At 51.5% G+C, this 16,095-nt stretch overlaps 1 protein-coding gene across 2 annotated transcripts in view; it reads left to right on the top strand.

Moving 5' to 3' along the window:
- Window positions 1-16,095, top strand: part of ELF4 (E74 like ETS transcription factor 4) — a 42,297-nt gene that overhangs the window by 17,161 nt on the left and 9,041 nt on the right. For both annotated transcript variants that reach the window (XM_030304662.1, XM_030304663.1), the window contains exons 2-4: window positions 10,005-10,285; window positions 14,680-14,851; window positions 15,284-15,376. In XM_030304662.1, the coding sequence (XP_030160522.1) occupies window positions 10,214-10,285; window positions 14,680-14,851; window positions 15,284-15,376 (337 nt within the window). In that variant the 5' untranslated portion in view covers window positions 10,005-10,213. The remainder of the gene's footprint in view (window positions 1-10,004; window positions 10,286-14,679; window positions 14,852-15,283; window positions 15,377-16,095) is intronic.

Genomic DNA, 16,095 nt, shown 5'->3' with positions numbered 1-16,095 from the left:
AGGTGTCAAGACCATCTTCCCATCCATTTTTTGTCAGCTTACCCAGTACCATCACGTGTAGGAGTCCCCTTAACTTCTCTCACCTCGGACTTCATGGAACAATATTAACATGGGGGGACCAAAGTGATTGTATCTATCCACTATGAGCCCCCCATCCCAGGCGTCAAGGCTTCTAGAACCATCATCACGTACTTCTAACCTGTCCCCAGGAGCACTGGCAACTGGGCAGAGGTCCAGGGCCTCAGGCTTCCACTGCTTCTCTGACCCACTGCTTTGGAAGGGCCTGGCAGAGCTGGTCACATGCCTGCAGGATACCTCACAGGCACATCACCCCAGTTCTGGAAGCCCCACCTTGCAAGGGCAACTGGGAGGTATTTACAAGTGGAAGTCACCACAGCAAATCAGTAGCAGGTATGGGGCGCCTGGGTGGCTCAGTTGGTTTAGCATCCAACTCTTAATTCAGCTCAGGTCGTGATCTCACAGATCATGAGATCAAGCCCTGCATCAGGCTCTGTGCTGACAATGCAGAGCCTGCTTGGAATTCTCTCTCTCCCTCTCTCGGCCTCTCTCTCTCTCTCAAAATAAATAAACTTAAAAAAAAGAAAAAAACCAAGTCAGTAGCAGGTATGGAATGTGATAGCTTCCTGTTCTATCACCCAGAAAATGCTGCTACCCTTGGCCCACATGTTACTGTACTTTGCTCTCCATTGTTGTCTCTGTCCACTGGTGCTAGGGACAAAATTATGCAAAGTTGTGAAGTGGCATTGATTTCCCTGTCACCTGCCCCTCCCAATTAACCCCTGTTGTCGGCCTGTTTTCCCCAGGCTCTTGCTTCAGCCCATCGCTCCATCCCAAGCCACCTGGGGCTGAGGATCAGCTCCAGGTGGACATTGACCTGAGCATACAGTCGGGTCTTTTATCCAATCCTCCAAGGCCTGGCTCATTCTGCACCCGCCCCCTCAAGGTGATAGCTAGGTAAAGTGATAAACTCACTTCTACTCATCCACTAACCGGAGAGGGTGTGCAGAGACAGCTCCTACTCCCTCCCAGTCCCCATGCCCCCAGCTCTAGCAGGCTGGCAGTGGAGCTGCTGGGGTGTCCCCTTGTGTAGACAGCTGTCTCCTCAGCCTTCCTGTGAGGGATCCTCCCCCCTCACCCGCAGGGCCCCTCCCCTCTCTGCACTTTCTGACCTGTGTGGGGCAGGGGCGGGGCCGGGAGGGCCCCGAAGGCCCTGAAGGGGAAACTGCTCAAACCCCTGGGACAGGAAGTGGCAGAGAGGGGCTGTTTCCTCTGGCAGAGTAGGGGTGCGGTGAGAGCTGGCCCTATCCCCTGCTTCACTGCCTGTCTGCTGTGGGCCCTGAGAGGCTGGGGAGAGCTGAGAGCCCTTCTTTCCCTGCCTCTCCCCCCACAAAAAATGGATACTCCTGGCCCACCGGATTGGAAGGGTGGGGGGCTCTCAGAGGAAGCCATTTCTATTTTGATGGGAGAGGAATTCAGAGAGAAGGGCAGTCAGGTCAGCTAGAAGGGAAGGGTGGGGCGGGGCAGGTGAATATGGGGTGAGGGGGGCCCACAGTGGCAGCGGAAAACCACAGCTGGGCAGGGGAACCTTCTGTAAGCTCTTATTCTGAGAGAAAATGATCAAGACTGCCTGCACAAAACTGCATGAGTTGGAAATGCAACAGATTGCTGACTCTAAATCATAGGGCAAGAAAGGGCTTTGACTTTCCAGTCCAACCCCCTCATTGTGCAGCTGAGGAAACAGGCCCACAAAGCAGAAGTGACTTGCCCAAGGTCACACCATGGGCAGAGACAGGGCCAGGATTTTCTTTCTGATGACAACCTGCCGAGTTTGTATTTGGTGTTCCACACCTCCCTCCTGATGCCTTCTGAGTGCTCTGTGACATTCTTCTCAGAAATGAACTTAACCTCTTCACACTGAAGGGAAGTGAAGCCTTTAGTCCAGGAGCCAGTAAACTTTTCCTGCAAAGGATAGATAGTAAATATTTTAGGCTTTGTGGACTATATGAACTCTTGTCACAACTCAACTTACAATGCAAAAGCAGCCACAGACAACACGTAAACGAGTGAGCATAGCTGCATTCCAATAAAACTTTATTTGTGGACACTGAAATTTGACCTTTGTGTAATTCTCACATGGCATTAAATATTATTCTTCTGTTTATTTTTGTCCAAATCATTAAAACATGTAAAAGCCATTCTTAGCTCATGGGCCATACCAAACAGATGATAGGCTGGACTTGGCACATGGGCCATAGTTTGCCAACCCATACTTTGGTCTAAGAAGTCAAGCTCAGGTGTTGGGAGGAGGAAGAGGAGGAGGAGGAGGAGGAGGAGGAGGAGGAGGAGGAGAGAATGTACTTGGTGGGGAGGAAGCAGGTGAGGCTATGAAAAGGAGGTGACATTTGCTTCAGATCTTGAATACTGTGTGGGAATTAGGGCTGCAGAAATTGGGGAAGGGCCTATCAAACCCAGGGCACAGTGTGAGCAAAGGCCTGAAGGTGGGGAAGTTGCTGCAAAAGTTAAATGTGTTCTGCACACGTGTGGCCTCATTGTTATTTGCCAGCCCTGGGGCTCTGGCCGCTGTCTGGTCTCACCAGAGGAAAGGGTTGGCTTTACTGAGGATGCTGAGAGACAATGAGAAGGAGAGGAAGAAAGGTCACCTGGGAGTCATAATGACTGGCTGTGTGACCTTGAGCAAGTCATTTCTCTTCCCTCGGGAACTTGTTGTCTCTAGTTGGATGACACGAGGGATAGATGCCATGATCTTTCAGGCCCCTTTTTACTTTGATATCGTGGGACTCTGAGTCATGAAGAGGTTTTGAGTAGTGTAGGTGAGGGGGAAGGAGGAACCCCAGGGTTTCACGGTGACATCAGAACTGAAGCTGCCCTCCCTATTTGCCTGCACCCCAATAAGCTGTCTTTCTACCTCAGCCTTGCACCTTCCCCTCTGTGCAGGCAACACCGGACTTCCCTTTGCTTTTGCTGGCCTGGGAAGTGGCCTGTGGGGGAATGGGGCACTTGAAAGGGACCCCCTCCCCCCGCCAAGCAGGCAGCGAACCCAGCCCAGCCCCTTCTGCCTGGGGTAGTCCCAGATCTGAGCAAGGAGCCTCCACTTTAGTTTCTAGGGCACGCGCTGGCAGGGGCTTTGAGAAAGAACACTGTCCCTTCAATAAAAGTTATCTGACTTAATATCCTGTTGGTGCCGAGCCACAGATTGCCCCAGCTTCTAGAAAACCCACTAATAAATTTAATTAGTCCCTGGTCAGTGTTTCTGTTACCCCACCTATGGAAATAAGCAGGCCTTCCTAGGCAGAGGTGGGGTGTGTGCCGTTTGAAGCCGCCTTTCATTCATCGCAGGCCACTTTCTGCCATGGGACTGTGTCTGGCTTGCCAGCCTCACCAGGCCAGGCCTACTCCTTTGGCCACTGAAGGCCTGTAGCGGTCCCTCCTGCTGATGCTGTGTGTGTGTGTGTGTGTGTGTGTGTGTGTGTGTGCGCGCGCGCGCACGCGCGCAAAATGTCCACGTCCTCTTTTTTTCCATCTGGGTTTTTTTTCAAGATGATCCCAACTTCAAACTGCCCAAGTTGAGTTCATTCTCCTGCCATCTTTCCTGTCCCAATCACTTCATATCTTTTAACATTCTTTACCGCAGGCTCCACATCTTGGGGTCCCCACAACTACTGTCTTACCCCACAATCTGTCATTTTATTCCCTTGGAGTGGCCTTGGGCTTCGCCTCCTGTGTTCCAGCTGCCCCACCAGATCTCCTTCCATCCACTCCACTCCTACACTCATACCAAAGGGACCTACCTAAAGAACTGCTTGCTTTATGCCCTGCCTTGCTCAAGAATCTCCAGGAACTCCTAGTCGCTGTGTATATCAAGTTCAAATCCCAATCCCACCACCTGGTGGATCTTGGGCCTATGCCCTTATCCAACTGATATCCCTGATCCCTCAGCCAACCCCCCTCCCACACAGTCAAGCTGGTTTCCTCCCTTTCCCATGAGTTTCATGGCTGTGGTTATGTCCTCCCTCGCCTTCATCTCATCCCACCACCTCCATGTCCTGTCTTCCTGTCCATCCAGGCAAAGATATGCCAAATGTTTGATGAGTGACTGTAGCCAAAAAGACACCAATCACACCAGGAAATTGAAAAACACGTTTGGGACATAACAAAGTTTTCACCCACATGAACTCACTGGCCTTGCATGACAACTCTTTGAGCTAGGGACGGTGTCCCCATTTCACAGAGGAGGAAGATCACCTGACTAAACCCCAAGGCAAAGCTGGATCTTCTCCCTTATGATCTGCAGGGACTTCTGGGGTCCCCTCCTAGGCTGTGGCTGGCAGCCCACCGAACTGGGGTTCATTCAGTAGTTGCTCTGGACTCGACTTTGCCTTCTTTCCTGTTGTGTGTTCTCCTTGTCATTGGCCTGTCCCTCATTTCCCAGAAGAGCTTAGTGACTCTCTTGGTGAGGCCCCTGGAGTGGTAGAGATGAGGGTGTGGTGGCCGCAGGCACCTCCAGGGGGTGCTCTTTTGGCTTTCTCAGGCAAGGCCCCTGGGAGTCAGCGCTGCTGGGGAAATAGGTTCCGTCAGTAACCCTTCCCCCTGACCCTGCTCCCCTACTGGGGCTTCTGTAGAGCCTTTCTTGCCACATAACCACAACCGAAAGTGTTGGGGTGGGGTGAAGGCAGCTAGGACAGGGGCCTGGGAGCACTGCTTCAACCAGAGCAACCTGCCCCTGCCTGCAGGGACCCCCAACCCCAGTGAGGGGCCTGCCCCTTCAAAGCCAACAACTGGAAGTCTCCAGTTGTCTATGTTCTCGAGCCGATGGGGGACTTCTGGGGCCTTAATGGGGCCCCAAGCCCCATTTGCTCTCTGGGGGTCACCTGAAACTCATCATCTGGATGAGTGTTTTTTAATTTCCAAAGTGCTTTCCCACCACCATCTTCATTCACCCGAGACTCCCTAGTGAGCATCTGCTAAACCTGGATTACCCTTAGCCCTCACCCTCAATAAGGATGACAGAAGCCACAGCCCAGAAAGATGGCTGCCTTTTCCGGGGTCTCAGGTCGGGTTGGGATACAGCCAGATGAGGGCTTCCCTCCTCCTCCTCGAAACCTGGGCGGCACACACCATGGGTGAGCTTATGGGTCTTCTGGAGAAAGAGGGGAGCTACCATCTCCTGCAGCCCTAATCGCCCCTCCACTGGGACAGCTCAGGGCCTGGGAAGGTAGAATCAAAAGTAGAGCAGATAAAGGATAAGGGCAGTTGGAGATGAGCTCTGGGCCTCCCTCACCATCGGAGTTGTGGCAAGCCCTATGCTGGAAGCAAGCAGTGACCGTGGGCCAAGGAAGGAAACTGGGTTTCTTGTAAATAAGCAAAGAGAAACCCCAACCAGCAGACCTTGCAAAACCTTTATGTTTTTCCTCCTCTTCCTGATTTCATCTCATAAGGGGGTGGTGAAAAGAAAGGAATAGAGGAGAAGGAGCTGACAAAATAGTTGTGGCTGGGGCCCCTTCACTGCGCATTTGCTCAAGGAGGAGGGTTTGGCTTGAAGATCAGGGTCAAGGTTGTAGGGGGTATCCCACAGACCAGTTACTTCGGCTCTGTCCAAGGCTACAGACTGGACCCCTGGCTCTGGCCTCTGTCTCTTAAGTACACACCATTGGTCACATGGCGCAGCATGCAAATTTGCTTCTGGATGACTATTAGCCAGAGGAGGGGCTGTTTTTAAGTAGAGGGTACAGCTGTTCCTGGGGTAGTTTCCATTTTGTTTGTGGTTGTGGGGGAGGGGCGCTGAGGGAGTGGGAAATGGCATGAAGGAAATTGTCACTTCCTTTCCAGAGAATTCCAGAAAGGTTTCATGGAGGGCTGGGTATTTCAGGAGTGAGGGCTGGCTCCGAGAGGATGAGGAACTGGAGAAGGAGAACTCTGCTTTGTGGCCTGGCTGACCATCTGGCCCCCATGTTTCCTGGCCTGCGTGAAAATGCCACGGGTGTTACTAGCGATTTTGTGAGAGCCAGTGGCTGAACCGGTGTAGATTTAAACTCACTCCACAGAGACTGTGGATGTGGCTTTTACATAGGGGCTGCTTCCTGTATGCAGAGGAGGCCCAGATGGGTGGGTGCTGGACACTGCTTGACTGAGCTCCAGTGACAGCCCCAGAAAGGGTCTGTACTTCTGAAGGGGGCCCAGCTGTGATGACGCAGGAGCAGCCCAAACCACTTCTATTTTGCTATTTTGGTTTTGAAATGCAGTCAGAACCACAGTGAGCCAGAGGTGTGCATTTGCAAGCTGGGGATGTAGGCGCCCTCGCTTGCTTGCTCCCTCCTGTGGCACAGGCTCACTCGCTTCCTCACACACGGTGTCCGGAGCCATATGCTCTCCAGACGCTTTGCTTTCAGTGCAAGTAGGACAAGGTCCTGGGAGCCAGGGATCCTGCAGTGGTCTCCAGGGGAGTGAAGGGAGTGGAGCTCTTGCCACCCTGGGAGCAGACTCTGACTGGAGCCAGCTGTGATCTGTATGATGACAGGGCGGGTGGAAAACTTCCCAGGCCCATCTCTTTCTCAAGCCGGGTGTCTGTGCTGCATACCCACCTAGCGCCCCACTCACCGTAAAGGCAGCGTCCAGGGCTCTAGGCCCTGGAAGAGCTGAAAGGACACCAGGGAGGAGAGCCCCCTGGTGTGGGCCTCTCAGGCCTCCCTGGCCTCCAGCAGGGCGGGCCTTCTGTGGTGGTGGGTTTTTTGTTTTTTTTTTTTTTTTTTTTTTTTTGGTTTCAGGTTCCTGGGAGAGGGAGGTTATTTTGAGGGACTGGGGGGGGGGTCACTCCTCTGCTGGGGAGAGTGAGTGAGCATGCAAATGAGCTTCTCCCCACCTCTCACTTTCAAATCCTCAAACATCTGACAGGGGAGGGGCAAAGGGTAAAACTTTATGGTGGAGAAGGTTCCATGGTGGGGCTGGGAAGGGAGTTTTCTTAGCATTGACCAAAAAAGTAGGACAGCTACTTCCTCCCTCCACCCCGCCCACACTCCTTCACCTTACTAGCTTTAGGCTGGAGCTTGGGCAGAACAAGACACCAGGATCAGCCTTGGGTGCTGGGTCCTGCAGCCTTGAAATTCTCACAGTCCTGGGTCAGCAGAACCTGCACCAACCCAGTCCTGAATTTAGATCCTTAGACGTGTGGACACTTAAAGAGTGCACTTACATTAGCCTCTTCTTTCAAACCTCTCTTTGCACAGATGGCTAAGGATCCCATCCAGTACAGTGCAGTGCTGTCTTCCCCCTCCCACCACCTCCTTAGCAGAGTGGACCTTGGTGGACTCACCCCAAGAACCCATGAGCCACATACATATTCTGCTGCTAGCTCTCTTCCTGGGAAGCGGCAGGAGGGAGCAGCGGAGGTGGCCATAGCTCGGTCTGTCATTGTCATTCTGCGAAGGCGGGACTGGAGGAGGGGGGACCCACCACTGAGTTTGTGGCTCTGCCGGTCCACAGAGCGTCTCATGCACACATCCCCATACTTGGGACATGTGCGCGCACCCTGCACACAAGTAAGTCCATGGTGTGCATGCACACCCACAGTGAGAACTCCCATTGTAAATTACAGTGCACAAACACCCAGATGTAACACAGACCAGAGCACACATCTCTCTCTTACCCCAAAAACAATGGACACACGGATATACTTCTTGCCCAGAAAACACACCTCACTGGTACTGACTAGTATCATTCATTCTTTCGTTGGTTCGTTAATTCATTCATGTGTTTGTTCTGCAAACATAAATTGAGTGTCTGCCACATGCCAAGCACAGTGCAGCTTGGTAACGTTTCACTGATGACCAACACAGTTGCCCCTGCCCTCAAGGAAGCCACTGCCTAATGGGGGAGGTGAGAAAGGTATAGGGAAGGTCTGCAGGCAGCGAGCAGCAGTGAACTCGCAAACAAGAAGTGCTGATCTGTCAAGAGAGGCCAAAGCAATGAGCAAACCTGAAGGGAAGGGCTGCCGCGGAATGACCTTGTTGCGGGGAGAGGGAGCAGACACCAGAGTTTCGTGTTTAGACAAAGTGGGATTAGGTGAAAGTGATCCCTTTCATTTGATTAGTATGAGAATGCTTCCTGGGGGCAGACAGCCGGCCTGAGGGAGGGCGGGGAGCTGCGGAATGCGAACCTTGGGGCGCTTTGGCTACAGGAGACAGACCTTCCAAGCATAAATGGCCCTGGGAGGCTTCTCGGGCGGGCCACTGGAGACAGGGTCACAGGCAGGGCCCGGTGGGGGTAGGGTGAGGGCGGGAGGGGTGGAACTGTGTTTTCCCCAGGGCCTCCTCTTCGTCCTTGCAGGGCTGTCTCCTTAGCCAAAGGGAAACTCAGACCTGCCAGGTTGAGTTGAGTGACTTCTGGAAGTTTTTTGTTAAGGGTGGGTGGAAAGGTGCGGGGGGGGGGGGGGGGGGGGGGGTGAGGGCTGGGGTGGAGAGTGGGCGGAGCCAACCCTGTGGGCTAACGGAAAGGAAGTGGGAGAGGCCTGGGTGTCTTCTGTGGGGGAGAGCGGTCATCAGAGAGGTCACCCATGGTCCTCCTCCCTTTCCTCCCCTTTGCCCCTCTCCAAAGTTCCTCATTTCTTTCTGGGCCAGGAGAAGGTTCTGCCACCCCGACACTACCAAAGGTGTGTCAAGGAGGTAGGAGTCAAATGTGTCTCTCGGACTATGGTGCATGGACCCAGTTCTTCAGGCGCTGGTGGTTGAACCGGGCTGTTTGTAGACCCATCGTGCGCACGCACACACAAGGGTACCATTAAAATCAACCCTAAGGGTCAAAGATGTGGTACCTGGAGGTGTAAAAGCCCACATGCTCGAGAGCAGAGGAGCAGAGCAGGCTGGCAGGAGGGCCATGGCAGCAGGAGCTAGGCTTTGGGAGGTAAGCCTGGGTGCCGCCGCAGACCACACGTAGAAGAGCAGCAAGCATGGCCCTGGGTGGCGTGTGTGCACCTGAGGTTGCATACTGTGAGCTCCGGAGGCACCGGGAGCCCGGGAGAGGAGAGACATGCGGGCTGCAGCAGACAGGTTTTCTGGAAAAGGGGGGGAGGTCCTGAGCCGGCCCTGCAGGATGGGGAAGGTTCTGTGGGCCCCTCCGCAAGCTGGGGCTCTCCTCACAAGTTCCCAGGGTGAGAGTTCAGTCTTGAAACTGAAAGCAAAGCTGAAGCAAGAGCAGGGACACCCCCCACCCCTCCCCGAGGCTCAGAAGCCATCCTCTCCAGTGGGCGGCAGCGGTGTCAGGGCAGCGATAAGTGCACAGGGCATGTGCCCCGCCTGTCTCGGGGCCGTCGGGGCGTGGCTGAGACCAAGACTCCCCTCCTGGAGAGCTGCTGGCTCTGACAACACAACCCCCACCGAGAGACATTTCTTCCTCTCTAGACTCTGCCCTTCAGAGCTAAGTGCCCCCACTTTTGAGGTAGACCGAACCAGGCAGAGTCTGGAAGAGCACCTGGCACAGCCATGTGTCGCTTCCCACACCCCTGAACACACGATTCTTTCCAAGCCAAGGGGCTTTTAAGGATTCTTCATGCTGCTGCGCCGTCTATAAGGCCAGATGGGGTGCCCTGATTTCCCTTGTGGCCACACCCTGGGGATTAATCTTTGGGGTGGAGAGAGCCCAAAGTCCCTCTATCTGTCACCTTCTCCAGAGGAGGCAGGAGAGAAGGGAGGGAGGCTGTGTGTCTTTAGGGCCAGCTCAGGTGCAGATGCTGGTGACCTAGACTGACACTGAGGTTCAGCCACTTCCCACTGGAGGTAACTCAGTTAACTTCATCTTTTTCCTTCATTTTTTACTTGCCTCTTTTCTTCTTCCCCTTTCTTCTCCCATTGTCCTCCCCTTTTGGCAAGCCTCCTTGGTCCCTCTGGTTCGACTGGCTGTCGGCTGTCCTGTCGTGGGGACAAAGCTCAAGGAAGGTGACTGATTCACTGACCCTGTGATTCCCTTCTCCACAGGTCACTCCTGCGGTTGGCCCAACCCAGCATGCAGCCTTGAACCTGGCTTAGGCCACCACCTACTCCAGCTCTCTACACCCCCTATCTCCCTGTGGTTCGGGCTGTAGGCTCTAAGCTCCAAAGTACCTGAACAGCATCTGTTCGTCAAGAAACCCCCACAGCTCCAGAGGGCCCAGTGAACCCTGCTTTCGGCTCTCTGAGAAGACAGCATGGCTATTACCCTGCAGCCCAGTGACCTGATCTTTGAGTTTGCAAGCAACGGGATGGATGATATTCACCAGGTATGGCCCCAGAGAACAGAGCCTGGTTACCCAGGCGGACGATCAGAGAGACACACACTGGCAGGCAGACGGCAAGTCAGCTAGCCATCCGGCTAGCCAGTCAGCAAATGTTGATCAAGCACCTACTAGGTCCAGGCCATTGGCCCTGCATACCAGCCAGACTGTGCACCAGCTTGTCACTCATACGGCCGTCAGTAGTCTTTGGGTGGTCATTTCGTGAGCCAGGTGCCCGTGTGCAGTTCTGGGGCACGTGCAGTCACCAAGTCAGCCATGCGGTCAGCATGGTGTCAGCCAGTCAGCAATGTGGCCTGAATGCACAGGTATACCTGGACCCTCACGTGCATTCCTGTCCCCTTCCCTTCTCCCACAGTGTCACAATGAGAAAGCTGCTGGGACAGCCACATAGCGAGGGTGAGCACTGCCAGCTGGACCCATGGGCAAAGACCAGCCCCCCACCCCCTTCAGACACCTGTCTCTAGTATAGCCGATGGGCCCTTCCATAATCATCTTTTCAGCCTTAGTCTGAGGATTCAGATCTGGAAATGGGGCTTTCTGGTGGGGGAAAGTTGAAAACTAGGACAGAATTCTGGCACTTAGGTCCCCACTGCTCCATATCTTGCTCTGTACTGGGGCCAAGGGAGCACTTTTTCCGTGCACTTAGCTGTACTCATTGGAGGGTGTCCTGGCACACCCATTGCTACCTACTCCTCTCCTTCCAGAAACTGGAGAAGAGGCAGCCAGGTACAGTAGAAGGAACAGAAGATTAAGTCAGGGGTCCTGGGTTCCAATCCCAGTTTGGCCACAGTTACACGTGGGCAAGTCCTGTCCCCTATCCTATCTGGCTGCCCTTTCCCCATCTTCACCAAGAGGAGATCCAGTTGGATTATCTCTAAGGGCACTGCAGCCTAATACTGATGCTCTCTACCTAAATCCTTGTGAGGACAGAAAACTTTGTCGGACTTCTGGCGGCTTACCAAAGGCTGCCCCCTAGTGGACTTTGAGCACATTGTCCTTTCTGTCCCGCTGGGTCTTAACCTAAAGTTGCTCAGTTTTATGCAACACCTGTGGTGTGCCTAGCCTTGTGGAAGGCATCATGGGAAGAGAAGGGAAGAAAAATCTAACCAAACATGAGTTCTCAATACTACTGGTCATTTTTTTCTTGTTTCTGATCTGCTCAGCAACTGTTACTGTTCTTTTTTAAAATGTTTATTTATTTATTTTGAGAGAGAGAGAGCACGCATGAGCTGGGGAGGGACAGAGAGAGAGAGAGAGAGAGAGAGAGAATCCCAAGCAGGCTCCGAACTGTTAGTGCAGAACCTGATGGGGGGCTCGAACTCATGAACTATGAGATCATGACCTGAGCCGAAATGAAGAGCTGGACGCTTAACCAACTGAGTCACCCAATCCAAATCCCACACCTGCTCCTCCACCCTCAGCAGACAGCTTCTCCTCCAATCCACAGAGAAGCTCAAAACCAAGGGCACCCTCAGTTTCCCTCCTTTCCCCCTTTTACTGATAACATCACCATTCTTGTTTCCTTCCTGTTGGCCCAGGAGAAAGAAGTGTCCCTCTTCTTTCCAGGGCTATCTCGTACCCATCCTTCATCTCTTCTCTCCTGCCTCCAAGACCTCAAACCATTGGCCACCCTTCTTAGCTCCTTTCTGCTCATTAGTAGAGTCTCCACCCTCTGTGCTTATGTTCTCACCTCCTTTCTTTCCCTCTTGTTAGGAAACAATTTTTATTAAAAATGTATCATTAATACAAAAGAGTACATAAATCATATATATATATATATATACACACACACACACACACACATATATATATATATGGAATAAGTATAAAAAGAACACTCATGAACTCACCACCCATGTGAAGAAATAAAGCATTACTAGTCTCCTAGAAGTCCCTGATACCTAAAACATTTAATGAGAGCCTACCGCACACCAGGCCCTGATGTACATGCTTTATGCACATTGATCTGTTTAAACCACCCAGTGGGGTTGTTTAATATGACCACCCAAATTTTATAAAGTAAGGAAGCCGATGTACAGCAAGATTAGGTATCTTGCCCAAGGTCCCACTGTTACTAAGTAGCTGAGCTTGGTTTCAAACCCAGGAAGTCTGGCTCTAGATCAGGAAAATCCAATGGAATTTTTAAAATTTATTTATTTTTGAGAGAGAGACAGAGAGAGCGAGTCAGGAAGGGGCAGAGAGAGAGGGAGAGAGAGAATCCCAAGCAGGCTCCGCACTGTCAGCACAGAGCCCAGTGTGGGGCTCGAACTCACAAACCATGAGATCATGACCTAAGCCAAAACCAAGAGTCAGATGCTTAACCCACTGAGCCACCCAGGTGCCCCTCCAATGGAATTTTTTGAGGTACTAGAAGTGTTCTGTATTTGCCCTGTCCAGTATGGGGCCACTAATCACATATGGTTATGGAGCACTTGAGCTATGACTAATGCAACTAAAGGACTGAACTTTTTTTCAAGGTGATATTCTTTTTTTTAATGTTTATTTATTTTTTGAGAGAGAGACAGAGACAGAGATAGAGACAGAGTGCACACAGGAGAGGAGCAGAGGAAGACAGAGGATTCGAACCGAAGTAGGCTCGGTGCTGACAGCAGAGGGTCCAATGCAGGGCTCAAACTCACGAACCCTGTGAGAGCATGACCTGAGCCAAAGTTGAAGTCGGACACTTAACCGACTGAGCCACCCAGGCGCCCCTGAACTTTTACTTTTGAACACATTTTACATTTACATTTAAATAGTCACCCATGGCTAGTGAGTACCATATTGGACAGACGGCTCTCAACTCATGGCCTTCATCCTGACACCCAACTGCCTGCCTCAGTCCGTCCTCTCTGAGATCTGTTGTAATGTGCCTTGGGGCCCCAGCACCCCCCTGAGAGTGCTCTAGCCACGGTGACTGCCCAGTGGCCAAACCCAAAGTCGTTTTATCAATTTTTATTTTTCTGGATCCTTCAGGAACATTAGGCATAACTGAGCATTCTTATTCTTTTTTCATGAAGAAAGAATTAAGTCCCATGAAAATTTTGAAAATACAGAAAATTTGAAAGAAAAGGAAAAGAGTCACCCAAAGTCCTACAATAAAAACATAATTATTATAATTATTCTGGTATAATTCCTTCTATACATAAGTTTTAATGTTTATTTATTTTTGAGACAGAGACAGAGTGTGAGCAGGAAAGGGGCAGAGAGAGAGGGAGACACAGAATCGGAAGCAGGCTCCAGGTTCTGAGCTATCAGCAAAGAGCCTGACGTGGGGCTCGAACTCAGAAACTGTGAGATCATGACCTAAGCTGAAGTTGGACACTTAACGACTGAGCCACCCAGGCGCCCCTATACATAAATTTTTAAAAGACAGTTGCAATCACACTCCTTTTTCATTTAGCTTTGTTTGATTTTAGAACAACTATGTCCTCCAGTGGTCAAATTCTCATCCTGATGATTATAGCCACTCTAAGGGATTTAGCGACCACTCTTTTGAACCCTTGGTCACATATTTTTCACTCCCTGATAGGTATCTCCATGTTAAATATTTCAAAGTACCATATCCAGACACTATTCCCCTTATCTTTCTCCAAAAAACTGTTTCTCCTCCTTCTGGGTCCCCCTTTCAATGAACAGTGTCCTCATGCACCCAACAAATCAACCTGGAAATTGGAACCTTCTCTCCCACCCTAACAGGGACTGGGCCCTAACCTCCTACCTATATAATGCCTCTGTTCTTCTGTCTTCATTGCCAGAGACTGAGCCCTAAGATGTCCACAGTCTGAGCCACTAATCCTGGATACCCAACCCTATAGGCTGAGTCCCTCACCCTTGCCACTGACTAATGCTTTCCCACTAGCCTGAGAATGAGCCTAACCCTTCTCACAGACCAAGCATAACCCTGGCCAAGGATTAACCCAGAACTACAACCAATTAAAATTGCGTGATCTTGGGGGTTCCTGGGTGGCTCAGTCGGTTGAGTGTCCAACTCTTGATTTCAGCTTAAGTCATGATCTCACAGTTCATGGGATCGAGCCCCGTGTTGGGCTCTGCACTGGAAGTGCAGAGCCTGCTTGAGATTCTCTCTCCCTGCTCCTCCCCAGCTCTGTCTCTCTCAAAATAAACATTTAAAAAAATTTTTTTTAAAAACCTGTTTGCCCTTGATTGAGTGCAGGTGGTACAGAGCTAACCCATCTCTGTTAATCAAGAATCCACTCAAAGCATCACCTAGTGAGGTTGGACCCAGAACAATGTCATCCTACAAAGGACAGCCCTGAGGGCTCCAAGAATTAGGAATTGCAAGACGGGCCAGATTCTGTTGGCAGGGCTTCCTGGTAGAGGCAGGTGAGCCTTAAACCAGATTCCTATCTTGTCCATAGCTGGAAGACCCCTCGGTGTTCCCAGCTGTGATCGTGGAACAGGTACCCTACCCCGAATTACTGCATCTGTACTCAGGACTGGAACTGGACGACGTTCACAATGGTATCATAACAGACGGGACGTTGTGCATGGCACAGGATCAGATCCTGGAGGGCAGTATTTTGCTGGCAGGTTTGTTTCCTTCCTGGGCAGGGAAGATGTGGAAGAGAAAGTGGTTCTGTCTTCAGGGAATCGTAGCCTACAATGGCTCCTAGTGACCTTACGCAGCAAGGGCAAGGCCCGCAAGAGTTGGAAATTAGATGGGGCGGTTAGGACAAGCAAAAGGTAGTACCACTTCATAGAGGAGGAAACCACCTAAATGGATCCGTGATCTCTCAAGATGGAATGGGACGAGGAAGAGTGGAGACCAGCTGAGGTGAGTGTAGAGAAAAGGTGGAGAGTTACAATAGGTGGCACACCATCCCCTTCCTGCTATCCCTTGGCCTCTTAGCACCATTCTCTGGGCTGGCCCTGATGACTGCTCTATCCCTGCCCTGTGCCCTGAGGGAACTTTTTTTCTGCCCCATGCCCTCTGTCAACCCACACCATGGAACCTGGAACCAGATGACAATGAAGCAACCTCACAAACCATGTCAACCACTGAAGTCTTACTCAACGTCGAGTCTCCCAATGACATCCTGGATGAGAAGCAGATCTGTAAGTTTGAACCCTGGTGCCTTAACCCAAGGCGACGAAAAATGCCATCGAAAACTACCACATCCACATACTGGATTGCCAGGCACATGTGCATGCCAGCACACATACCCACAGCCACTGCCACATGTGTAAATGTGCTCTTGAATTGTGGCTGGAACAGAGGGTGCCAGAGGGCACCGTAGGCAAGGAAAAGTTGGCCAAGGTGACTTCCTTTCTCCAATGTTTAAATCATGCTAAAATGCTCATAATGTAAAATTGACCACCTTAACCATTTCTCAGCATACAGGTCAGTGGTATGAAGTACATTTGTATTTTGCATTCTCACCACCATCATCTCCAGAACCTCCATCCTGCAAACCTGAAACTCTGTGCCCATTAAACAGTAACTCCTCATTGCCCCTCTCCCCTCAGCCCCTGGCAGCCAGCACTCTACTTTCTGTCACTATGAATTGCATGACTCTAGGGACCTCACATGAGTGTAGTCACACAGTCGTGGTCTTTGAGGACTGGCTTATTTCACTTAACATAATGACCTCAAGGTCTGTCCATGTTATGGCGTATGTCAGAATTTCCTTCCTTTTTAAGGGTGACTCTTCGGTCCCCTCTGCTCTCTTGCCCGGCTCCCAGGAAGACTGTGCAGGGTGTGGCTTATTTAGAAATGCGCCAGGCTTGAAATCCCCTCCTCTCTTCCCTGTTCTTGGAGGCTGGCCCCTACCTCC

The sequence above is a fragment of the Lynx canadensis genome, chromosome X (genome assembly GCF_007474595.2).
Source record: "Lynx canadensis isolate LIC74 chromosome X, mLynCan4.pri.v2, whole genome shotgun sequence".
Classification (NCBI taxonomy): Eukaryota; Metazoa; Chordata; class Mammalia; order Carnivora; family Felidae; genus Lynx; species Lynx canadensis.
Note: the sequence above shows the minus strand (reverse complement) of the source record. Positions and strands in the feature narration are given on the sequence as shown.